At 37.7% G+C, this 27281-nt stretch overlaps 1 protein-coding gene across 6 annotated transcripts in view; it reads left to right on the forward strand.

The window, feature by feature from the left end:
• LOC135500896 (potassium voltage-gated channel subfamily H member 6-like) overlaps window positions 1-27281 on the forward strand; it is a 600170-nt gene that overhangs the window by 555763 nt on the left and 17126 nt on the right. For 5 of the 6 annotated variants that reach the window (XM_064792608.1, XM_064792609.1, XM_064792610.1 and 2 more), the window contains one exon: window positions 19064-19266. In XM_064792608.1, the coding sequence (XP_064648678.1) occupies window positions 19064-19266 (203 nt within the window). Of the gene's footprint in view, window positions 1-19063; window positions 19267-21119; window positions 21182-27281 lie in introns of those variants that run through there. The other variant, XM_064792613.1, reaches the window with a different exon arrangement.

The following is a 27281-nucleotide window of genomic DNA, read 5'->3' on the forward strand; positions in this document are numbered from 1 at the left end:
ACATGGATAAAACTGACAAGTTTCCCTATTACTGACTTATGCCACTGGGATAAAAACTTATCCGACGTGATAAGTTTAAGCCCGCTCCATTATCCACAAATAAAACCATTCCACATGTGTTTTCTTCACCGGGATTAGAACCCACGCCAACACCTAACCTCAGGTGTGGAAGCTCCATGCTTTACCCACTCAGCCATTGAACACAGTCCTTGGATCAATGACAGTTAGGCCTAGTCAAGCTCATGTCATGAGGCCTATTTAGCAGTAATTGCGACAGTGCTGCCATCTGCTAACATTTGACCTAACCAAAATTCAAAGAAAATTCAAGTAAAATAAATGTATTACCCATTGGCAACGAAGCATAAGGATAACATTACATTTGACTTCTATCACTTTGATGCCTATGTTACAGCTAACAGCTTTTTCAAAGCACAAGAAAGTGATATCACGCCAGGGTTTTTAAAATTGAAAAACAGAGATGATTGTCTTAGACTTGAAAAAAACCCACTGATGTTCTACCAGAATCAGTTTAACATGGCCGTCTGGTTCGCGACAACTGGATGTGGCATTTCACTCGAGCACCTGAACAGCAGTAATCAAATGATCAGATCATTTTACAGGTTCCACACTTACTATCAAATCAGAAAAATTATGAAGAACCTTGATATCCCCATTTTGGGAGAAAGCAATTTCAACGAAACAAACAATAACATTAATCATAGGAAACTAGGCGAGTTACTAAGTGAGTTTGGCTTAAAAGACGAATTTGATTTTTCAGTGTTTGAAAGTAACGAGGGGTGGACTTCCTGGAGTGTACCGGATTACAATCCAAACATAACTGATCCGGGCTACTACATCAATAATTCGAAAATCAATTTCTTCTTAATGCAAGTTCACGAGAATAGAATGCCACCAATGTTTAAATCTGATTGGGACGCTGGGATGTCTAATTTCAAATATCCAGATACTTTCATCAAGTGGCACGTCAAACAACACAAGAATGTATTTGATGTGATAAAACAGAAACCAGACCATAGAGAGATCAAAACATACCAACAATTCATGACTCTTAAGTCCTCAGGTTTCTCGAATCCAGGGATAGAAAGATTGAATGATTCCATCATAACATATGTTTACTGTATACTGGGATCACAGGCCCTAACTAGAACCCCGATTACTGGGCAGCCAGGAACAGAGTTAGACGCACATAAGGAATTCATCAGCTGCTAAGTGATTCAATTGAACAGCATGTGGATATCCCTACCTCAATTGCTAGATACCAGAAAGCATTGTTGGACACTCACACACGATTAGACTATGTAATTGCCCCAGGCCTGTACATCATAGGGTCTGACATGATACTCAAGGTCGGTAAGATCGAGAATTACAATAACAATATTCTGGTAGCAACTAAACACTTAAAGCCTGGTAAGAATGACATTAACAATGAAAAGACTATCCCTCCTCCATTGATGCAAGGTCAAACTGCTAAGAAGATAAGGGTTAAGACTAATATTACCACACCCAAAGATGTGAAGACTTCTGTGTCCAGTAAAACTGCTGTAACAAGTAACACTGACGCAACCGGTAGGCCTGATGTGTCCAGTAATACTGATGTGCCCAGTAAGACTGATGAAACCAGTAAATCTGATGATACCCATGAAACAATCAAGTTTTTACTCTATGCTGTTGTTGGCAGTTTAATTCTTATTACTGTAAAGTAAATGGCTGAAGGAGGAGATGTTCCAATGGATGAGATGCAGGGTTCTCCATTTCCAGCAGCAAACAGTAGAACTGCTGAAACATCATTCAATAACTTATTACTTGATGAAGTAGCAAATTACAACACAAATAGTATTAACTTAACTGAATATACTACATTCAATACACCAGAAAGAGTAAGAAGTTTTGACCTTGAATTAGAAAGCGATAAGTTAATATACGCAGATATTATGGATAAACTTGATTATTCATTGAGTAAAGCAGGATGGAAATATGACAAGAAAAAACTGATTAATCAAGAATTAAGTGCATTAGGTCTCACAGATCACGCTTTGGGAGAAATTAGAGGGTTAAAACAAGCTGGGGATAAATATGCAGCAGTTAAGATGAAGTTAGGTATGAAAGAAGAAGAACATAGCAATCTAACAATAAAATATGATAACATAGAAGAAGAACTTAACAGTAAAAAAGAGACTATGCTAACCTAGAAGAAACACATAACAATCTAATAAGAGACTCTACTAATACTGTAGAAGAAGATGCTAACGAAAAGGAAGAGCTAAGAAGAGAAAAGGAAGAGCTAAGAATAAAAATTGAGAGAGTGAAAGAGGAACTGAATAGAGAACGTGTCAAGGTACTTGAATTAGACAGAGAAGCTGAAAGCAATGCAAAAAGACTGAAACGTTTGATCATTGATGTCTTGATGTCCAGATTCAAATATTTTACTCAAGGACAGAATCAAGTTACTTTTTAAGGTTGAAGGCCTTGCAATTGCTGCAATAGTAACTGCAGTGACTATGATACTGACAACTTTAAGTCTTAGTATCAGTAATGCTTTGAAACCTGTGGCTAAACCAGTACCTCCAACTCCTACGCCTCCAAGTCCTATGCCACCAAGTCCTACTCCACCATCAATTCCAGATAAAGTGAAAGAAGGCCTCAATAAGTTAGCTGAATGGCTAAAAGAACTGGTTAAGAAATCAGCTGCGGCTTTACCGGGAATCATCGGTTCTATTGTCTCATTTCTTCAGAAATCAGTTGGTGCAGTTGTTGGATTCATGGCTGAAAATCTAGTCATTCTAGTGATTGTTGTCGTTAGCTCAATAATTTATGGTTTAATAGAAGGTGTTAAAGCTGTTCAGTCAGAGATGAAATGATCAAATTAATGATTGATTTTTCAAGTAAATTAATGATTGATTTTTCAAGTAAATTAAATAGAATGACAACTGGAGTACTGCTCAACACTGAAAGGAGTCATAAGATTCCACTCGGATTAAAGGCCGAGAGAAATCATCACATTATCACACACAATCTGTCTTCTGCTAATCCAAAAGAAACATTGTACAGTCCTTCAAAAAAGTAAATGGACACACAAAAATCAAATTTTCTTGAAAACGGCTGGTGATAAATCGATTCGGTTTGCTGCATTTGATAGGACATTTAGTTGTGCATCATGGTATCTACCACATAAAAATTAGCCATTTTATCTAATACCGACTTTTATTGATTTACAAAAGGCCCCAAAATCAACTTTTTTGTTTCCGATTTTTTTCGTACTTTTTCTTGATAGGATGAATCACCATGATGAAAAACCCACGTCCCCATCAAGGTGATGAAAATATCTTGTGTTAATTGGTGGGAAACAGCATTTGATGTCAAAATTTTGCACCTTGTTTATTGACTTTGGAATTACTTTGGAGAAGTCGACCATAGCCATCTATTACGACTGGGTAGATCACTTCAAAACTGTCAACGTAACGGCCAATGAAACGCTGATCAACGAGAACATAAATTTTCCTCGAATGTCCATAAAAGGACTATTACTTCTCTTCATCTCTAATTACACTGATGGTTCAAGAGATTCTGAAAAGTTTGAAAATCCTAACATCACAAAAGTTCAAATAACAATCGAAGGAGTTGCTAATCAGGTGTTTCCAGAAGGAATGAGAATGCTAGATCAATGGGCGGAGATCAAGAAACACTTCATGACCGAAGACTTAAAGAAAACTTACGACTGAAACATGTCTATGAAAAAGTACTATGGAGACTCGAATAACTACGGGCTTTGGTTGGACCTGAGAACTACAGAAGACAACAGATTACACGAATCGGGCAAAAAGCTTCAAAACACTAAAGATGGTATTCAATTGTCGATAACAAAAGAATCTGGAAAGGGGCCATACAAAATCCACATATTTGTGGTTTCTGACGCTCAAGTTAACATTCAAAATTCACAGATTGTTTCCTTGCAACATTAAGATTGTTTCCTTGCAACATTAATATTATTCGACTGCAACATTAAGATTATTTGACTGCAACATTAAGATTATTTTACAGTCAAGAGGAATCAATAGATTTCATTCTAAATAAATGGAAACACCAGGAAAGAAGGAAATCATCAATACACTGTACCAAAGTGTGTTATTGTCAACGGCAAAAATTGGTTACTCGTATTTACTTAAGAGATTCTTGAGAATTACCATTGGCCCGCCAAGTCAGGCAAACTTAGAAGAGATTCTGAAACTTGGCGGAATTGTAGCAGTCAGTAGTGTAACATTGGAATACTTTTACGATCAAGGTATTTTACCCAGAAACATAATCAAGTAGAATTTAAGTGCAATAAATAAAAATTTAAGTGCAATAAATGGAAACCGTGGTGTACATTAATTCCAGTGACTACCCAGAACAGAAATCACATGATTTAACCATACATCTGAACACTGAAATTCAGAATGTCATTAGCGTCAGTTTGACATTTGCAGGTATACCTTGTACATTCTACAACATAAGTAAAGCAAAACAAAATAACGAAATGAAGTTGCGTGGATTTTCGTTGACAGTTATCACAATACCCGATGGTCTCTATGACCTAGACAGCTTTTCAAAGGTTTTTGCAAATATTGAAAGAAAATAGTTTAAGCAGAAATACTGTTAAGTTTTATGTTGATGAACCCACTGGTAGGGCAGTAATGAAGATGCTTAAGAGAAAAAATGCGGAGTATTTCCAGATTATGTTTTCTGGTAAAAGCAATGAATTATTTGGCTTTAAATCGGAATGGCCTTATCCCTTAGATGCTGATACCTTAGATGTAGATAAATCAACAAAGGGTGAGTTTGTAAGCGAGAGGCCCATAAATTTTAGACCAATGGACTATTTTGTTTTCCACTGTGACATCATCAACAATGTAATGAGCAATGGCGTGCCATCAGATGTCTTAGCCACTAGACCAATAAAAGAAGCTAACTTTGGAGACATGATAGCATATTCCTTTGGAGATAACATGGAAATTCCGTGCAAATCAAGTGTTGGCAAGTTGAATATTCGCCTAATAGATGAAAACAATGACATTATCGACCTTAATGGTTTTGATGTACAGTACCAATTGACCTTTACTCACTGCGCCTGATTTTTTACTAAACTAAATGGCAGGCATAGCTATGATGATTGGTTCTGCGCTGGTGAATGGTTTAGCCTTCACCGGTTCTGGCTACCTTTTTAAATCACTAGACAAGAATGGCTACGAGGCTGAAATGAAGAGACATAATTTAGCACAAGAGCAATTGCAAAGAGCAACCACAGAATGGGATGAGCATAGGAAAAGTGCCATTGACTTCGTTAACCTTGAATTAAAGAGAGAACATGAAGCGGCAATTGACTTCAAAAATGCCGACGCCGCACTTTCATTGTACAACAGTTTAAACCCACATAATGGAATTACCATTCCTAGACAACCGCAATTGAGCGACTACTACAAGCCCAGCGATGAAATGAAGAATTACGAATACCTTTGGATCATTTTAGGATTGAGTGGCTTGGGTTTGGGGATTTACTATTTTGTTGGAAGGAAGAAGAAAGACTAAGGAAGAAGAAAGACTAGGAAGAAGAAAGACTAAACGTGAATAATACCATACGGGTGTTCTAGTCTTATGATTAATTTAGATCCTTTCGTCTTTTTAAGGGCATCTATGTATTTTTGCCTCTGGTCTTTAGGAATAACACTATTTTCTTCTAAGGCGTCTTTCATTGCCGATTCATCCTTGTTGAAAAACAGGACTAAAACCCTTATGTTCTCTCTGAAGTCCTTAACAACAGAGTTGTACTTCTGAACGAGTAACCAAACAGTCAGATTGTAGTGTCTTCCGGAAAAGGCAAGATTACATAACTCAGACACCTTCTTCTTTGTGTCTCTCAAATTAGCACAGTCGTCAATGATGAATAATGTCTTTGATCCTTCGAAGGCCATGGTGGCAAATTGAAGCACGGGGTCTAAATTATTGGCTAAAGCAATTGGATTGACAATGAAAACATTCTTGTCTTCGTAAATCCATCTCCTATTGTACGTCTTGTTTCTGAAGTAAGTGGGACAGAAAATGACTATGTTCTGGAACTTATGACGATATTCCTTCTCTAAGAGGTCAAGAGCAAAACGGGTCTTACCGCAATTGGTGACTCCTGAAATTAACATGTTGTGTGCCCCGAAAACTAGTATGTATTTTGCCTTCATTTAAATGAGTAAAACAGAACTAAAAGACCCAGACAAAGTCCAGTCGAACCCAGACAACATCGAACAGTCGAACCCAGACAACATCGAACAGTATCTGAGAGATTTGTACTACAATCCTGAAAGTCCTGTGGCTTACAGTTCATTAAGTAAGATATGGAAACAAGTAAGGGAAGATTGTGTTACTAGTAAAACTAGTAACAAAATCAGGTACAATGAAGTAAAATAATTTCTAGACACACTACCAACTCACCAACTACACAAACCGGCCATTAAGAAATTTACGTTCCGAAAGACAATGGTATCTTACATCGATCAACAATGGCAAGCAGATCTTGTGGACATGCAAAAATTTGAGAAACAAAATAAAGGCAACAGATTCATTTTGACAGTAATTGACCTATTCAGTCGATATGCTTGGGCTATGGGCGTTAAGAGCAAGAGAGGAGAAGAAATCAGAGATGCATTTAAAGTGATCTTTGAGGAGGCTAAACCAGAGACAATCCAATTTGACGAACCCTCACCGAAAAGCAGTGTGATATCAGTCAGGATTCAGTCAGGTTGCAGTGTTACCTCACATTTTTATGGCAGTGTTGAAATCAGTGGAAAGCAGTCACAGGGAGTGTTTTTCAGTCACGCAATACCAAAGCATACAGTTATACAGCAATCAAAAATAGAGGTTAGGGAGTCATAAGCAGTGGTAAGACAGTCAAAATCAGTGGTAAGGCAGTCAAAAGCAGTGCTCATTTAAATATTTAGGCTGACTGATTTCCACTGCTTTTGACACTGAAAATGACTCCCCACTATGCATCATGCACAGGGCTGGCAGTGGGGTTCAGTGTTAATTTAAATATTTCGCAGCACACTGAATCCACACTGAAACACCACTGATTTTGACTGCCATTTCCAAAACCTCTTGGAGGGAGCAGTCATTTTCAGTGTTAATATGAATAATTTATTTAATGGCATGCAGGCACGGATGCCGAGAGAGGTTTGGGGGACGTGACCCCCCTGTGCTGATGACAACCAAAGAAATTGTTCGAAAAAGCAAAAACTTCTAGCGAACTGTTACTTTTGCTCTCCTATTTTAGACGGTGTGTTTGCGTCCAATATGGCAGTGATGACGTCATCTGCACAAATAGAGGACATCGCCATTGCATGATGACGTGACACAGTAAAAAGATGACAAATTCACGTCCTTGACCTACGTCATTGCAAACTTTGTCATAATGACAGTGATCAGATGGGGTTACTAGACAATTGAAACGACACATTGCACATAGCTACTGTCAGTGATGTCAGGGATTGAAGCTAGATCAAATTGACGTCCAAATAAAGTAACTGCACGCAGCCTGTAGAATAATGATCTACTGATTGATGTGTATTGAGCTCCCATGCAGATAATTTGCAGTGTATGCATACATTACAATTAACACCTTTAGGGCCTACAGTAGATGCATGAAGATACATGCAGATATCTTGCAGTGTATGCATGCATTACAACACCTATAGGGCCTACAGCCTTCTTGATTTGCTGAAAATACAACTTCAGTGTCTGTCTAGATTACCCTTTTTGCATTCATTTGGCTCCTTATGTGTTCCAATTCAAACTGACTAAAACTCCCCTCTTCTCATATTGAAATTCGGGTAAATATCGAGAAATATGAAGAGCTACCATGATTTCTTGAATGTTTGACTATCAAATTCAAACTTACTAGCTTCCTGTCTCAGGTTGCATTATGGGTGATATTTAACACTGAATTTGACTGCAATTACCACTGCTTTACACTGCCATCAAGTCTTAATCTCACCAGTCATAAAGCAGTGGTTTTCAGTCATGTTGAAAATGCCACGGGTTTCGATCAGAGTTGGAGAAGTGGAAATCAGTGGTCTTTCAGTCATAGGCAGTGTTTTTGAAATACGTCGTTCATAATGATATGCAAGTGGCAGTGCTTTGCAGTGGTCTTTCAGTCAAAATCAGTGGTATTAAAACATTAAGAAAAAATGATATGCCTAAGACAGTCATATGCAGTGGGGGTTTCAGTCAAAAGCAGTGTGATGCAGTCATTTTCAGTGCACTGCCTTTCGGTGAGGGAAGGCAATGAGTTCTACAACCAACACTTCAAAAAACTCTTGACAGAAAACAACATAGAGTGGTTCTCTACATTTTCAGGTAAGAAGGCAGCAGTTGTGGAAAGATTAAACATAACTTTAAAGGATAAAATGTGGAAATACTTCACCGCAAAGGAAACTGACAAGTGGGTCGATGTCTTAGATGACTTGGTGAGCGGCTACAACAACTCATTTCACTCCTCAATAGGGATGAAAATAATTGACGCCAGAAAGAGGGAGAATGAAGGAACTGTCTGGTACAACCTCTACGGCATACATCTTAAAGAAACATTTGGAGATCCGAAGTACAAGGTGGGCGACAGCGTCAGAATTTCAAAGTACAAGACTTTTTTCGACAAAGGCTACTTGCCCAATTTTACTGAAGAAGTCTTTCAAATAAGACAGATAGTATTCACTCATCCAATCGTCTACAAACTTGAAGATTATCAAAAGGAAGAAATTCAAGGATATTTTTGCGAACAAGAATTAAGTTATGTTACCAATCCTGACCAACTAGAGTACAAAATAGAGAAGATAATGAGGTACAAGACCACTAAAGGTAAAAAATACGAATTAGTGAAATGGAAAGGCTACAGTGACAAATTCAATGAATGGTTGCCAATTTCAGACATAAAAAGCCTAAAAACATAAAGGATAAAATCTTTTTATCCTTTAAATGGAGAGTCAAATAATAGTGAACAACTATGGTACATTAAATGTTAATTTAGGTACAGTAAATGTTAATTTTGGGACATTAGTGACAGGTAAGGAATGTGTTAAGTGCGATGCATCTAAATTTGAAAGTCATTTTGAAAAGAACAGAAGAGGCAATTTACTGGACTACTGTAAATCATGTGGTACCAAAACAAAGACATGCGGTAAATGTGAAGAAGTGAAATTACTAAGCGATGGTGAATTCGGTAAAGAAGGAAAAAGAGGGAAATGTAGAGCTTGTTTTAATTCATACTACAAAGGTTATCTTAATAAGAGTGGTAATAGAGACAGTCAAAACGTGAGAGTTAGTCTTAACCGTATTTCTAAAGGAGAGTGTACTGGTAACTCGGAATTTCGTCTAGGTTTTTCCAATGATTTCTTCAGGGATTGGTTAAACTACCAAAGGAGTCTATCACAAATAGTAGATGAGGAGTTGGATCATGTTCTACCAATCAAGGAATTCAAAGATCACCCAGAACTGTGTTACTCTTGGTTTAACATGCGGCCAATGTCTAAAACACAAAACAGACAGAAGAGTGCCACAGTTGACTGGAGTATTTTCAAAGAGCAATTGGACCGCTCAATTAGCTTTATGATCAATAAGCATAATGAAAACTGATTTGTCTATCGAGACGGTGTCTATTGAGACGAAAACATGATAAAAGAGTGGAGAAGGATAACAAACAAGTATTTTGGGTTTTATCCCGAGTTTTACAATAAGTTTCTACTTAATGATATTGCGTTATTGAACAACGTCATCTTTCAAAATGAATTAAACCAACAAGAAGCAGACAGTTTTACTAAGGAGTTGAATGTGAAAGTTTCAAGTCTAAAACATAATTTAATGACAGTAAAATTACCTACGCCAGAGGATTTAAGGCATAAATTTCAACTGGCGACTTATTCACCATATTTTTAAACTGAAAACTTTATTGTAGAAAATTACAGTAAATGTTAATTTATGTGTACGTCATTAGATTTTTTCATCTGAATAAATGAATAGAACTTGGGGTTACACAAAACGACCACGTAATTGGAAAGAAAGATTAGAACAATTTCACAGAAAATTAGAGGCAGAAGAGGCAAAGTTGGAGACTGAGCCCGAAAAACCTTTAAAATTTGCTGTACTCCAAAAACCTGTAGTGTCTGTAAGATCAACACCAAACACTAGAAATGTCAGAGAAACTGATTCTAGTTATTCCCACTAATTAAATGGACGGAGACAACAAGGTTTATCCAGATTTAAGTCATTTAAACTCTGAAAGTCATTTAAACTCTGAAAGGGCTGAAAAGCACGCAGAAAGTAACCCTCAGGCTTTCAGACTAAAACAAATATGTGAGGTTAAGAGTTTCTTAGAAAGCGAGATTGAATTTAGAAGAAAGATATTTTCAAAGTACAAAAAAGCATTTAGCGTAATTACGAGCATAAGTCATAGTCTTAATTTTGTAAGCGTTGCGGCTGGCTCAGTTGGTGTGTCTGCACTGGCTGGTGTAATCACCGCACCAATAGGTTTTGCACTTGGTGGAGTGACCATTGGGAGCGCCATTATCTCCCCAGCCCTAAGTTGGAAGAAAAAAAGATATCATGAAGAAAATTGAAAAACATGAGAAGATTGGAATGTTGGCAATGTCAAAACTTAACTCCATCAATGATCTGGTAAGTAAGGCCATGAGTGATTCACACATTTCAACAGATGAGTTTACTTTGATTCTCAAAGAAAAGGAAAAACACATTGCCATGAAAAATTCCATCAGAAAAAAACAGAGGGAGGCAAGTTCAGCTGTTGATGTGGAATCTTTAAAGAAGACTTTTTAGAAGAAGGAAAAAAACTGGCACAAACAGAGATGATAGAGAAACTAAAGTCACAGTAATGGTGGCACCATTATTGGTGGCACCAGTAATGAACCACCACCATTTCTAGCACCGCTCTCCGGACTCTGTCCATTACCACTACTACTATCCGCCACCAATCATGAGGGACAACAGTCTTACTGCATACCCACCACCATTATTGCCATCAGCACCCCCGATGTATGTTGAAAATTTAATTTAATAATTTTGTTTACTCTAAATAGAAATGGTTGATAGAAATGAGAAAATACACTGTTAAACATGTAACAAGGAGATATCCTACAGCAATCTTTCAGCACATAGGAAAACCAAAGTTCATCAAAGAATGGAGTTAACAAGCCAGTCAGACTCGCGTTCACTGCGTTTACCTAACCCTATTCTACTACAAGATACTAAGAAACTTGAATTCGAGGCTAAGGAATTGGAGAGCATAAAGAATGTGAAGGATATTGAAGTGGTAAAAGAATTTGGTAAGCCAGTTGTTACCATTCTTCTGAAAATTAGCAAACCGGCAAAACACGTTTACGAGTACAGAGATAAACTGGAAGAAATTCTCTTCAAGCTCACTGATTACCATCATAAATAAGTATTTCAGTTAAAGCTGAATTTGACAGATCTGGCGAAAAGGCTATCTATCCTATTCAATCTCCCATGGAAAGCATAATTTCAAGAAATCAGACAATTAATGCCATAACCAGTAAATTGAACTACATAAAGGCCGCGATTGAGGAACGATACTTCGAAGGAAGCGGCCTGAGTTTAAATGAAATCAAGTCGTGCGATCTCACAATATGTTCCTACAAGAAATGTAAAGGCGGTCACTACACTAGTTTACCATTCCGAACTAAAGCTGTCATTAATGTGAAATCAAATGATGAGAAATGTTTTCTGTGGAGTATTTTGGCTGCCAAACACAAAAACGACATAAACGTCACTGAAATCTATCCCAATCAAAACGAGGAAAGCTCAATAAAGATCAAATCCTTTCCTGTTTGCGTTCAAAAGGATATCCCTAAGATCGAACAAGACAACAATCTCAAGATTAATGTGTTCAAGTTAGAGAACGAATGGGCTAAAAGCATTTATGCCGCAAAGCTGGAACCACTCTACCTCTCTAAGAACCATGATGATGATGGTGTTATCGATCTGTTGTATTTCAAGGGTCATTTCATGCACATAAGAGACATAAATCTATTCTTCAAGACTGACAGGAATAGTGTATTCATTTGAAGGAGATGCATGAATTACTTTTACAAGAAATCTACACTAGAACGACATAAATTGAAATGTGGACAACACGATTACTGTAAGATCAGTCTGCCTCAACCGAATAGTAAATGGTCACAACCTAAGTTTGAAAAGCACTCATTCAAGAACAGAGTTCCCTTTGTAATCTATGCTGATTTCGAAGCGAGAAGCACAACAGTCAATGTCAATGATAATGCAACTCGGACAGAGTTTAGAGAGCAGTGCTCAAATGATACTGATACTACTAAAAAACTATTCAAACAGATTGCATCAGCAGTTGGAGTTTACGTTCACTCTAACTATCCACAAATCTACGCCAGTGAGTATCTCCGTCACAGGGGTGCTGATGTAGTTGACGTTTTCTGTAACTGGTTACTCAGAATGGAAGAGACGTTCTCAACTCTACTGAACTGCAACATTCCTCTCATCATGACAGACGAAGATTTGGTGAGATATTCCCAAGAAACAAACTGTTACTACTGCAATAAATTTTTAGGTGAGGACAGAGTTCAAGATCACAATCACTACAATGGAAAATACAGAGGTGCTGTTCACAACGCTTGCAACTTGAACGAGAAGAAAGCCATGTTTGTCCCAGTGTTTTTTCACAATCTCAGTAATTACGATGCTCACCTCTTCATCAGAGATTTGATGTCTAGATCACAGAAGAAACTGAAGCTTGTTGCTAAAAACGCAGAAGAGTACATATCATTTGAGTTAGGTTGTTTTAAATTTTTAGACTCTTACAGATTCTTACAGTCTGGCTTGGACAACATCACCAAATCGATGGAAAATGGTGACTTTAAGATAACAAGACAGTCTTACCCCAATCCTGACGATTTTAAACTATTGAGGAAGAAAGGATCGATGCCTTATTCATTTTACACGTCACATGAAAGTTACAGTGTTACTCACTTAGAGAAGTCTATGTTCTCTGATGAATTGAAGAATGAAATGGCGGATGATTCAGTTTACCTAAAAGCCAAAGACATATGGGATCATTTCAAGATCAGAAATCATGGAGAGTTCATCGACCTGTACCTCAAAACAGACGTTCTTTTGTTAGCTGATTTATTCGAGAAATTCAGGGATGTTAATTTAAACAATTTTCAGATCGATCCTTGTCACTGCTATTCAGCACCTGGCTTGACCTGGTTGGCCGGATTGAAACACACAGACATAAATCTCGAACTTCTTACCGATACCAATATTCTACTTACTTTTGAAAAGGCAATAAGACGTGGAATTTCAGGTGCGATGGGAACAAGACATGTCAAGGCAGATGAACACCACAAACTACTCTACATAGACGCAAACAATCTCTATGGCTGGGCTATGATGGAAAGTCAGCCTTACAGCAGTTTTCAAATGTTTGACGGTAATGATACCATGAACAAAGCACACATAACTTATCAGAAGGTCATGTCAATTCCTAAAGACAGTAAAGTAGGATATCTTTTCGAAGTAGATTTGGCTTATTCAGAGGAAATCAAGTTCAAGTCAAAGAACTTTCCATTCTGTCCAGAATCGCTTTTCATAGACGACGACGAATTAAGCCCTTACCAGAAAGGGTTACTTGGTGACGAGAAGAGGTCAAGGGTAGAAAAATTGATCCTCACACAGAAGGACAAGACCAACTACATTGTGCATTACAGACTTTTACAGTTTTACTTAAAGCAAGGAATGACACTAAAAAAGGTCCATTCTGTCATCAGTTTCAAACAATCAAAGTGGTTGAAATCATACATCGACTTCAACACTAAAAAGAGGATGGCTTCTACTACTGATTTCGAGAAAGATTACTTCAAATTAATGAACAATGCTTTCTACGGAAAGACATGTGAAAACGTAAGGAACAGGGTAGAAAATTGAACTGGTGACAGATGGAGAAAGTGCCAAGAACTTCATGGCAAGTCCCAGGTTTTCATCGATTAACATCTTTGATGAAAGTAGCGCGGCAATTTGCATGAGGAAAACATCAATGAAGTTCAACAAGCCAATCTACATAGGAGCTGCAGTACTGGAGTTGTCCAAGCTGCTGATGTATGAATTCTACTACAACATACTTCAACCTTACTTTTGTGACAAAAACCTAGAACTTCTTTATTTGGACACAGATTCTTTCGTTTTGAAGATCAAAACCGACGATTTAACAGCAGACCTCAAAGGGTTAAAGGATCACTTCGACTTCAGTAATTACCAAAAGGATCATCCTCTTTACGACACTAGCAAGAAGAAAGTGCCAGGCCACTTTAAGGATGAGCTAGGAGGAGACGAAATGCTAGAATTTATTGCACTTAGGAGTAAGATGTATACGTACAGAACTAAAAATTCTGAATCAAAGAAATTGAAGGGAATTGCTAGTAATGTAGTGAAGAAGTCTATTACATTTGATGACTACCTTGATTGTCTTTTAAACACTAAGACTTTTAATCACAAAATGCGTCATCTGAGGTCAGAAAAGCATCAAATGTATCTGGAAGAGATTGACAAGAAAAGCTTAAGCCCTTTCGATGACAAGCGTTTCATCTTAGAGGATGGCATCTCTACATTGCCTTTCGGCATGTACTATGAAAAATACATTGATTACAGTGATGTAATGAATGTTTAACCTTAATGAATGTTTAACCTTAATTAAATAGAAAATGGACTTCATAATTTTTGAGGGTGAATGCGATGAAGCCATATTTGAGCTTAACTTAACAGACCCATTGAACATAAAATCGATCACTTTGAAAATGGTAGCGTTTTACAATTCATGGTGGACAAGCGATATGCTACCAGCGCGTGCCCAAGTATTCATGTTTCTTTACGAAGAGTTTAAGCTTAATAAATCACTGAATGTAACCATAATAGAACAGTGCATTGAAGACATTAACCATACACCAGATGCGACGCCAGATGAATTTTGTTTGAATTTTTTAGATAACCCCTCTATTAAAACGATAACAAAAAACAGACAATCTACATTTCCATACTCTCGACATTTTAGTTTAAGTTCGTTTTGTGAGGAATGGCAAACATACATAAAAGAAAACGGAATAAGTAATGTGAAAATTTACTGTGACAAAAATTGCCTAGTCCTTGAACTTACAGAGGACAAATACTTTGACCTTAATACCATATTTCATGATGTTATAAATGATACAACAGCTGGCAAAACATTCTCCTCACACATTGGCCATGTGGTAAATGAATAGTTCGGCTTTAAACAAGATGTGTTCAACAGGAAAGGAAAATACTACTCCGCCAAGCCACTTAACTTTTACAGAAAAGAATTATTCATCAGATCAAATTTGGGTGACAAAACTAAGACCCTCTACAACAATAAACATTCTGACATTTTATGTAATTTTCCTGTTGAAGATGGTGATCAGGTACAATACCAGAGATATGAACTCAGTTGTAAGAAAATAGTGAACAAAAAATGTACAAATCTTATCAAATTTGAAATCACTGATGTGAGTGGTAAAATAATTAATTTTAGAGGAAGCACAGTTACTTTAAATTTTTCACTTGAAACTAAGAATAGTGTGTTTGAGTAATTCTTGTTTGAATAAATTCTTGTTTGAGTAATTCTACTCCATTAAACTAAGATTACATGTTTTAGGAGTTGTGCTTCTGAACGAGTAACCAAACTCACAGTTATGTTTGCCTTCTGGTTTACTTCCTTCTGGTTTACTACCTTTTAATTTGCTTACTTCTGGTTTACTACCTACTTGAAGCCTGTCTCGTACTTTCTTGTAAGTTTTGATCTTAGGATAGTAGTAAATGATGACTGCAAAACCAAATGCAGCTAAAATGACACGCAGTGTTGTACTCCCGGAACTGCCAGTATTTTCAGGCTGATCGAGCTCTGCTTTTTGGACTTTGTCCGAATTGATATCAGTACTTTCAGTATTTTCAGGCTCTGGTCCGGGTTCATAGTCTTTCATAGTAAACCTCTCCTTTTTTGACTTCTTGAATTCCTGAGATCTTTTACCTAATTCTCGAGACCATGCAATTTGTTTTTCTGATCTTGCTCTCTTAAGGGGCTTTTCACTATCCGTCACTCGAGCTATGCTCTCGAGATCTGCTCTCTGGACTTTGTCCGTCTCCACTTCCATTTAATCTTCTGAAGTTTTCATTTTCACAAGCAGATTTTGTTTCTTGACAATGCCCTAAAGTTATCAGTGTTGATGAGGCAAGAGCAGTTAGTGCACCCATTCTCAAACTAAACTATCCTAACCATCCGTCCAATTCATTGGTAACAATGTAATCATTTCTTAGGTCTTCGTACAGCTGGTCTTCGTTATCAACAGGCAAGAAAAACTTTGTTAATTTAGTGTAAGTTTTTAAGACTGTCTTAGCCAATGAATCGTTAAGTCTGGCAGCCATCTTTGTCATGTAAATTCTCTGGTATTTCAATACTTCCTTCTCATTCATTGCGTCTAAGTCATTAAATGTAAGCTGTTTATTTAGGAAATCCTTGCTTTTACCTGTTGCAACAAGCACCTCAAGGTCTTGTTTGGCTTTAAGGTCATTTTCAGTTAAATTAGCTTTAAGGCCATTTTCAGTTAAATTTTGTTGACACTTAGTCGGACTTTGTTGACTGCTATTTGAGGCTACTTGGACTTTGTCCTGAGAGCGTAGCTCTAGTTGGCAACTAGGGTTAACTAAACCTTGACTAGTGTTAACTAGACCTTGACTAGAACTGACTAAATTTGAACTATTTAACGCCTTGTTAGAAGCTTGTTGTTTTGTAGTGTAATTATGTTGGTAATTAGCAGTGTTCTGTTGAAAGTTAACTGCATTCTGTTGGTAATTAGTTGCAATGGGATTAGCTGGATTTGAACTAGCACTAACTGGATTAATTACTCCGATTTGTTTCATTTGCTGCTCAATTACCGTTGATGTCTGATTATTCATTTATTTGAAAGGAAAATCCTTTCCAGACAAAGTCCTACTTACCAGAAAGAGGATATCTTGATCTGGCAAGTTCTAGACTACATGGTAAAGGGCAACATTTACTGATATCTTGCACCTCTAATGCCTTCAATAGAATTTTACTTTGATTATCGATTGCTTGTTCATTTTCATATTCAAGCCTGTAATTTTTGAAGAAAATACTTCCTAAGAAACCAGACCATAGAGAGTTCAAATCATCCAGTCGAGCCTTATCAGTTGGATTCGGTTTCAATACTACATAATCAATTTTCAATGCTTTAAATGCTTGGTGTAAAAACAGCTTGTAATTTATGGTAATTTTAACTCCACTGTAATGAAGATACTTGAGGAACGCCAAGAAAACCATTCTGAGTTCTGTGAAATTGTCTTTGGTCAACTGAGGTTTACCAATTGCTCTGTTAATGAATTCAATTTCTAAATAAGTGTCACACTCTAGACTAGGTAAGACATCATTGGGTTTGAGTTTAACAATACCAAGTCACAAGGCATTCAGGACTATTTTTTCATAACTGGCCACACAGAGCCATTTTCTTGGACTTGAGACCTTAATCCTACTTTCAACAAAATGTTTCAAATCATTTACGAATAAATCTGACAGACGTGTCTGGCCAAGTTCTCTGATGATGTAGTCAAAGTAACGTGTTTTGTTCTCAATCGTTATTTCTGGATTCTTAAATTCATCACTGTAAGTGGTCGAATTGCAATTCATGCAGTACATGTAAAGTTGCTTGGCCGGTCTGTCAAAACTCAGTTTTTTCTGGCATTCAAAAAGTGTCCATCGTTTGCAGTTACGGCACAATTGAGCATCACTTCCTGTGAATGTATTATACTGTTTCATAGGTGTTACCTGGTTCATAGGTGTTACCTGGTTCATAGGTGTTACTGTAAGATCGAGCTCTTTGTCCGGATCTTCTTCAGAGATTGTCAATAATGGTTCAACCATTGGTCTGATGTAACCATTTTGTTTCATAGGTGTTACCTGTTTCATAGGTGTTACCTGTTTCATTGGATTGAAATACTGCATTTTGCTAAAATACTTCTCTAAAGAGACATAACTGTGCATCCTTTCACTCATGATTTAGAATAAAGAAAATCATTAAGTAGTAAACTTGCTTTTATCTTTGTAACATTTCGCGCACTTGACCAGTAGATATCTGTGTCCATTTGAAGTGATGTGATGAGTTAACTTACCCAAATTACCTGTAATTTCCTTACATCTAAGGCAATAAATCTTTTTCATATTTAATTAGCAGAGGATATTTTTAACCAACTTAAGTCAGTAATAGGGAAACTTGTCAGTTTTATCCATGTTACGTTTTTGGTAGGTTTTTGCATGATTACGAAGTTTTTTTCCAAATTCCCAAGAAAAGTTGTAGATAGTCGTACATGCGTTTCCCTATTACTACCCTCCCCCTGAAAAAAATATTTAAAAAATATGTTAGACAATAAAAAATCCTCGCCTTACCATATTATTTTTAATGAAAGCCAAACCGATATGATTGAAACGAGTTCACACTCTTTCGTCCAAATATTTTGTATAGTAATCTCTGGACGCACTCACTCGAAGTGCAACCTACGGTGTCCGCAGAGAATGTCTCGTTTTCTATTTTTGCACTCGGGGTAATGGGTATATTTGGTAGAAGATCCAAATGCACATCACGAACATACCCGAGAGCTCTGCTTAGGCCTTACTTGGAAATGCATATTTGACGCGTCCGCTTTAAGTCAACACCCGAGATTTAACTGTTGTCCTCAGTTTCAGTACTTCTGATGATTTTTATGATTGGAAATGATACTCAGAAATCCTAGAACCAAGGTTATTTACTATGAGATGCAGTGCGGATTTGCATGTAGCCCTTGTGTGTTCTGAACAAAATTGGATTCAGAAGGTTGTGTTCACTTAGTTATGCTTGCATTTCTTTACATTTTCATTTGTTATTTTATTTTCATCTTTTCCTACTAATAGCTTGGCATGTGTCCACCTCAGTTGGAAGGTCAGAAAGTTCTGGTCAAGGTGGGCCGGACATCAATACCGACAGACTGATCGACTTTGAGTCAAGTTTGGATGGTTTACCCCCAATGCCTGAGCCATCAGAGATGCGGTCTACAACAAGTTCACCATCACCACCACTGCCCCCACCCCCGCCATATGCTGATTACCAACAAGAGGTACGTTACAGAATTAACCTGCTGTTTTTTTTGGCAAGTCCTGTCTCAATCAAACATCTAATTGACCGTCGCAATGTCTTCATATCATAACGAAGAACTATTATTAGCTTCGCTGACTTGTCAGCAGAGCTGGTAAAATATCTATTCAGAATTGCGTCTGTCTGTCAATCCATCAACATGGGCTCACATTTTGTAACAATAAGACCTAGACTGGAGATTTAAACTTTATATATAATTTAGCGTCATATTTTTCTCTAATCAGAAACCAAAAATCAGTGCAATTTGGCCTAAATTCAGTATTTGTGACAGCTTTGTTTGAAAAGGCTTATCTCGCTTACTGGCAAGGGAATAGGGTATAAATTTTGGTCTATGGCGTAGTTAAACTTATACAATGCTACGAAAAAAATGCATATGTACGATTTAAGCCGCCAGGGGGTGTTATTTGCCCTAGAAAGTTTAAAATTTCAGCGAGGAGGATACCGCGGTGACGTCACATCACGTGATCACGACCCATATTACTGATCGCTATGGCCAATCAGATTCAGTCTACTGACAGCACCAGCACTGAACACATCTCAACGTCTCACTGTCTGGTGCGCTCCTGTACAGAAAAACACCAATAGACATGAAATATTGCAATACCTAGTATGGATTCTTCCTGTGTAAAATAAAATTTACAGAGCAGATTAACTTCCACGAATAAAAAAGGTCCTACAGGTCTCGAACTTGTAAAATCTGTAAACATGCCTCCAAATCCCATTATGATAATGAAGAGATTGCCCCATATCTGGGAGACTGTTTTGAAACCATCGCTAATTTTGTAAGATCGGTGCCTCGCTATTTGGTTTTAAAAACCCTATTTTTCCCCATCAAAACAGCACTTTCATTATTCAAATGATAACTTATTGTCTGAAGACTTATTTCATAGCAGAAAAGTACTAATAACTCTGATTTGATGCGAAAAATCTAACTTTATTTGATGACTTGATTTTCCCTTGGCCGTGGATCAGAGACAAGACCACAATTGATTTTTTAAGCCTTTTAGCAGTGAAATTGTCAATGTTTGACCGCGACGCATCAAATACTGCGTTTGGTTGTGAATCTGAAATTTAGATTATGTTATTCCGGACAGTCGGGCAAGTAAATGGTGAAAAATAAACTGGTGATTGACCACGGAAATTTGTTGATAATCGACAAATTAGACAGACTTTGATATTTCCACTCTTTTCAGCCAACTGGCAGAAAAAACTCAAAACACGCCCCCTATTACCCAATTAGCATAATTCGAAATTAATTTTTTCATCAAATAATTTCTTTATATCTGTAGACTTGCCACAACAAATATTTTTTCAATACTTCTCCAAATATGTACTTGAGAGTTAAAAACATGCACTCGTCTAATTGATAGGCCTCGACCCTCCAACCTATGAATATTCATTAGTGGTCTTGTCTCATCGAGTTTGTTTACAATATGCAGCGCCATCTTGGAAAAGCCGTGACGTCACCGCGGTATCCTCCTTGAAATTTCAGTTGTATTCTGCTCACGCATCAGCTACATGCAAACAGCGGCCATTTTTTCCACGTGAAGCGATGATAGCATTCGTTAGTATTAAAATAACCTCAAAATCAAAGGTATAAGTCGACCATCCCATCCGCTCAACACACCGGGTGAGATGTCTAGATTACACTGGGCGTAAAAAGGGGTATTGGTAAACAGAGAACTCAACAAATGAAGAACTAGATAACTCAAATGATCGATTAGTTTTGCCTATAGTTCCACTATCGGCTGTAAGGCGGCGCTGTACTTAAGAACAACTCGTAAATTTTTAACTTGTTGTCCTTTCCTTTTGTAGTCCATGCAATGATGCAGAGTCCCTTCACCATCATGATTGGTGTGTAAGGAGATGTAGTCCCAGTGAAGCAGAGTCCCTTCACTATCATAATTGGTGTGTAAAGAGATGTAGTCCCAGTGAAGCCGAGTCCCTTCACTATCATGATCCGTGTGTAAGGAGATGTAGTCCCAGTGAAGCAGAGTCCCTTCACTATCATGATTGGTGTGTAGGCTAAATAGCATTGTAGTTTCAAAATAGTAGAATAAATATTGTAACTTCAGTAAAATTATTTATTTGGAAGTAAAGGTATGAATATAGAAAAATACAAAATATCAGTATGCACCATTTCAATCAAATTCACATACATGTAATAACAAAACGTTAATTACAGTGTCAGATCAAAGTCATTGAGCAATCATATTTATTCAAACAGAACAAAACTTTATGATTAAATGTTACCCGGTATAAAAATTAACAACAGCTGACAATATGCAACACTGTCTTTTGACTTCGATGATTAATCTTGTCCAGCAAGTATTTGACAAATTTAGATTCGTGTACAGTGATTAAAATCATTGGGCAATCATACTCTTCCATTCAAACAGAACAAAACTTCATGATTAAATGTTAAAAAACCTAACAACAGCTGACAATATGCAACACTTTTAACTTCAATGATTAATCTTGTCCAGCAAGTAATTGACAAATTTAGATTTATGTACAGTGATTAAAATCATTGGGCAATCATACTCTTTCATTCAAACAGAACAAAACTTTATGAACTAATCGATCATTTGAGTTCTCTAGTTCTTCATTTGTTGAGTTCTCTGTTTACCAATACCCCATAAAAAGTCCTACCCAATGCGAAGGGTTCCACAAATACAGTGCGGGTCCGTCTCCGCAAAGTATGAGGTCGGTGATCTGTTGCGGTAAGTGCGGCTTTCCGCCGCATTTCCGAGGCGACACGATACCGGCTTGAAGGCCATGACTCCAGCTTTTATGATTGGATAACATGTACAAATCCTCAAAGACTGGACTTAAAGCTCCATATTAAATCAAGTTTGATCAAAATTGAAGCACCCAATCTAGAGATATAGCAAATTAACTGTTTTGTTTACATGTTATGTAACAGCCTTGGTAAGGTTTCTAAGGAGCGTTCTCCAACCCCATTTATCGCCATGGCGGGCCGCCATCCCGAAAATTTCGAGTGACTCGCCCGCCAAGTTGCCATCCTTTGCCGCCTTGCCGGATTTTTCACCCACCAAGCCAAATAAAATTGAAATCATGTATCACGTATCTTCTCGTTTGATCCAGTTGTACCCCGTATATTAATTGAAAGAGACTGCTGATTTTACGCCGACAGCTATTATCATCCACCTGCGGCACACCTGCAATCACACTTGTTTAGTCTACGATCTTTTTTTATCATGATTAAAAACAACCGTCCCCGCTCTACCGCTAGCCGATCGTACAGGTGCGCTTTTGTCCACTCCCTTGACCTCGTTGCCAAGGCTACGGGTGATTGTTATTGGCTGACCGTCGTCTGCCGGAACACGTGGATAGTAATGGTAGTACTTCGGGCAGTGCAGTTGAGTTGGGCGCGCGAAGTGGATATCGCTACTGACTGGGTAGGTCTGCATATTTTTATTCTATTGGTTGGAATTGTGACTGCTCGCTCAAAATTTCTTAATGAGAGTAGGCGAACGCTTACGTAGCGGCTAGTAGCCTACTGCCAGCCCGGCGGTTTTGCGACTTTCTGTCTGTTCTTTCCACGTCTGGCGCTAAAAGCTTCCGTCGCACACAGAAATGCCCCGTGTCGAGGCTACCATAAAAGCTTCAAAATCAACTCCTCAGGTGTCAGGAAATTACGTCTAAGCCTCCCAAATTTTGAAATTTTTCCGGGACCCCATTAGCGGAATGGCTCACGCCTACGGCGATCGCTGGCCGGCTTCGCGGCGAGGCGGATTCCTGAAATTTGGAGAACGCTGCTAAGTGAGGTCAGACGACAGGTTTACTGACATAGATCAGGCTGATGTTGGATTTCTTACTATAAATACTATAAATTTGTCTGTATCACCTTACCTTATTATAAAGTATATCAAAGCTTTGAATTAGAAATACGTTATGATTGTTCAAGTATTGTATAAATTGATGCAATTTTCTGTAAGCAGAATCGAATTTAAAAAAATTAATTAAGTCCTATGAATTTGCCTAAATTGTCTATAAAACCTAAATTAGACCATATGTGTGGGGGTCTATGTTGTTTTTGTCATTGATTATGTTTTCCCACTTCATGAATTAGCTCAAATAGCACTTTCTAGATGTGAGATTCGGCTTCTAAGTAAATATGACTGGTTTTCAAAAAAAATCAAAAAATTAGATTAATTTATTTTTTGGAATACAATAAACTCATTTATAATGCGCAAAAGGATGCTTTAATACTTGAACATCGAAAGTGTCAATGAAAAATCGATTTCATAAATCAATTTTTAGAGTATTAATTGATACTTGTCCTCCCAAGTAGGACAATAGCCTGGACTACATTACAACTTTTGGTAAACCCGCCGCCTGGCTCTAACAAGCCAGTTGCTAGCCTGATTAGGTAATCTAGTTGTCAAATACGTAAATGGCTATAACTTCAAAATGGATGGAGCAAATTGCATGGGGTTTTCTGTATTGTATAAATTGTTAGGTGCACTTTTAAAATCGCCCGACAGCAGGAAATGGCAAAATACCTGGAGTCATGGCACGCGCAGCTTTCGGTCGAAACTAATCTCTTCCTGATTGTTGTGTTGCGACCTTGTTTCTTCTGTGTACGTGCATTGTAGGGAAATTGTACTCACATGGATATGGATAGAGATAATGTTTCTTTTTTTTTAATGATAGATGCATTGCTTTAAATTTTGTCAATCTATCAGTAGGCCTAGGTTTTATTAAATCCATACAAGAGAAAATAAGACAATGCAACAATTGACAATTCTGTTACCAAAGCCTCCAACGGCATCTGGGGCAAGTGCATGATACATTGTTAATATATAAAGAAGACGAAAAATCACCGAGGAATTAAATTTCTCCCGGAAAAAGGGGCTTTCTCATTTTGTACTGACAGATACCATGATGGTCGACTAATAGAGCAGAATATAATTATTTGTTTCTCGTGGACACTCAGTCTTTGGACATTTGAACTTTTGCATTGTGTAACTTCCCTCGGGTTTTCCCAATATTAAAGTTTATGGCTCACCGGTACGGTGAGTCTATACAACACCGCAGTGTCTGTCTTCCGTCGTCCGTTGTATCCTGTTTCAAAAACAGTGGCACGTTTCTTAACCACTAGGGCTATGGACTCAAAACTTTGTATGCATGACCCCCCAGCTAAGGTGACCTCTGACACTGAATTGCGGTCCGGTTTGATTCTTGACTTGGCCACCAGGGGGCCAAAACTGAAAACATAAATAGTGTGATATCTCACCTATTAGTGATTTGTTTTTGCAAGGATATATCACATGTCGTGCGTGTTTTTGATTTGACCTACTTTTCAAGGTGACACAGGGCAAATGGTGTTAATTTGCCGTTTGAGTAACTATGGCACGTTTCTTAACCAGTTAATCTATGAACTTTTGGTGCACATGACTCCCTACATCATATAACCTCCGACACCGAATTTCGGTCTGACCTGATTCTCGACTTGGCCTCCAGGGGCCCAAAACGAAAACAGATAAAAAGTGCAATATCTTGCTTAATAGTGACTTGTTTTCAATTTTGTTTTTATGGTAGGTACTCAGAGCAAGGAAACATCACGTACTGATGGATTTTTGATTTGACCTAATTGTCAAGGTCACAGAGGTCCAATGGTGTGAATTGGCCGTTTGTGTGTAACTATGGCACGTTTCTTAACCACTAAAGCTATAAAGTTGAAATTTGGTACACAGGACTCCCTATGTCATGTAACCTCGGACACCGAATTTCAATCTGATCTGGTACTCAACTTGGTCATCAGGAGGCCAAAACTAAAATAGGTAAAAAGTGCATTATCTCGTTTATTAGTGCTTGTTTTTGATGATATTCTCATGGTACTTACTCCAAGCAACGATACATCACATGTCATACCGACTTTGGTTTGACCTATATACTATACATGTACAATGTTTCTTAACCAGGATGTATTCCAAAGCACCAAATATCTATACGGTGAGCAAAATGGCCCCTGGCCGTTTCATTTCATACATTGACAGCTAGAGCTACCATGTCAGCAATATTGTGAGTGTATAAGGTACATTTCGATTTTCCTCTGCCTCTAGTAAATACGAGCAGTGTACCCGGCAGCGCAACTGCCATGGTGGTGTCCTGATTACAGAGGTCCGATTGTATGGAAATGATCCATTTGGGCCCAAAGTCCCTGCCCCCAATAGAGAGAGTCGGGCGTCAACAGTACAAAGGTGTCTACTAAGAGATGTTCAACTGTATAATCCAATAAACTTGCCGAAGTTCAAAAGGGAGGATAAGGCAAGTTGGCCTAAGCATGGGATGATGGCACAGAATTTTGTTTAATTTTCGCATAACTCATTGGGGGAGTGTATAACAATTTTATCTTGTAACGAATACTCAGATAAGCAAATCAGCAGTGTGATCGTCTTTTAACCAAAGAAAAAAGGGTTAACACATTTTGCTCTGATGCTTTTGAAACTAGGCAGTTTGCTGGCAAAATGTATTTTTCAATATTAATAGGAAGGTTTTGCAACCACAACGAACGACGACAGTTTGTCGGGTCATCAAGCCATGTGCTAATTCATTTACACTCGTAAATCAACTTCTATACTAATTTGTACGGGGAATCGGGGAAACTTTTGAATAAAGTCGTCAAGAAAGTTCATTTACATACATGTACTTCGTACTCTGTACTTCTGCTTAATATTTATAACTATACCATTGTTTAGTAGAGCTACATGTAGGTCTACTTTGACCTTGAACTGAAAATAAAGAACATGGTTGTGTTTAGAATTGTGACTTTGATGAACAGTAATTTTACAAAAAATATAAAAGTTATTTTGTTCTAAGGACACTTTGTGGGACAATTTCGTTCTTAACTTGACAGACTGATGATGAGGTCAGGCTGAACATGACAAATCCTTTGTAGTGAAATGTCTCATCTGACAACAAAAAAGAAGATTTGTAAGTTCTCTCTCTCTTTGCATAAATCTACAAAATGAAGTGTTTCATAATTGGACAAAATCATGCATCAATTTTGTTAAAGCACTGTCAGATTGATATATATGCTTTTCGCTTGGAGATCATTCATCTTTGGGGAGAAAAAGAGGTTTTTGAAACCCCACTTTCTCAAAGAAACTTCAAAAACTAGTACAATATATATGTATATATAATAATATGGCATTTATTCGTAACAAGTAGTTACAGACAGTGTAGTATTCGTGTGCTTATATATACATGTGCGTGTGCATGTGCAGAAACACCCAAAATACATTTCTCCCCTAGAAAGGAACAATTCGTCAACATTTACTTCTACATGTATATGATACGAAGCAACTTGAAGGTCCAGTGATATATCTAAGATTACAGAAATTATTTGTTATACATCATCTATTGAACTGCACCAGATTGAAAATTGACTAGGTATAACATATCAGTTGTATGCTTGGCTTCTCCTGGGTTTTCTTCCCTAAAGTACATGAAATCACAGATTACCGAAGCCAGTTGAGCTGTTTCAATGTCCACGTGAGGAGTCTTAATGTTGTTTGCGATTATGTGCTGTACCGAGTGTCAGGGAATTTGAAGATAGTCTGCAATGTTACTGATGTTCTTTAATGTTGACCACATACTTCCACCCAGGGAGAGTCGGCTTGCAAAGAAAATTGGTACAATGTCATGATTTAAAGACCAATTTAAGAAATTTAGGAAATGTCTTTTTAATATTACAGTACAACCTCTCTATTGCGGACACCCATGGGGCTGGGCCCAGGTGTCCGCAATGGAGAGGTGTCCGCAATAGAGATAGGTGGAGTTGAAGTTCCCACCTTGCAGGTTTGGTTTTCTCTGTGTCGACATCTCGCGTAGAAACTTTGAACCTGTTAACTGATTGGTCTTTGCTTGTGATGTTGCGTGGAATGACGTGAGCTACTTTGGAACTCAGGGAGTGAATAATCTCTCTAGTAAAAGGTGCCCTTTTTA

Source organism: Lineus longissimus, chromosome 16, assembly GCF_910592395.1.
Source record: "Lineus longissimus chromosome 16, tnLinLong1.2, whole genome shotgun sequence".
NCBI lineage: Eukaryota > Metazoa > Nemertea > Pilidiophora > Heteronemertea > Lineidae > Lineus > Lineus longissimus.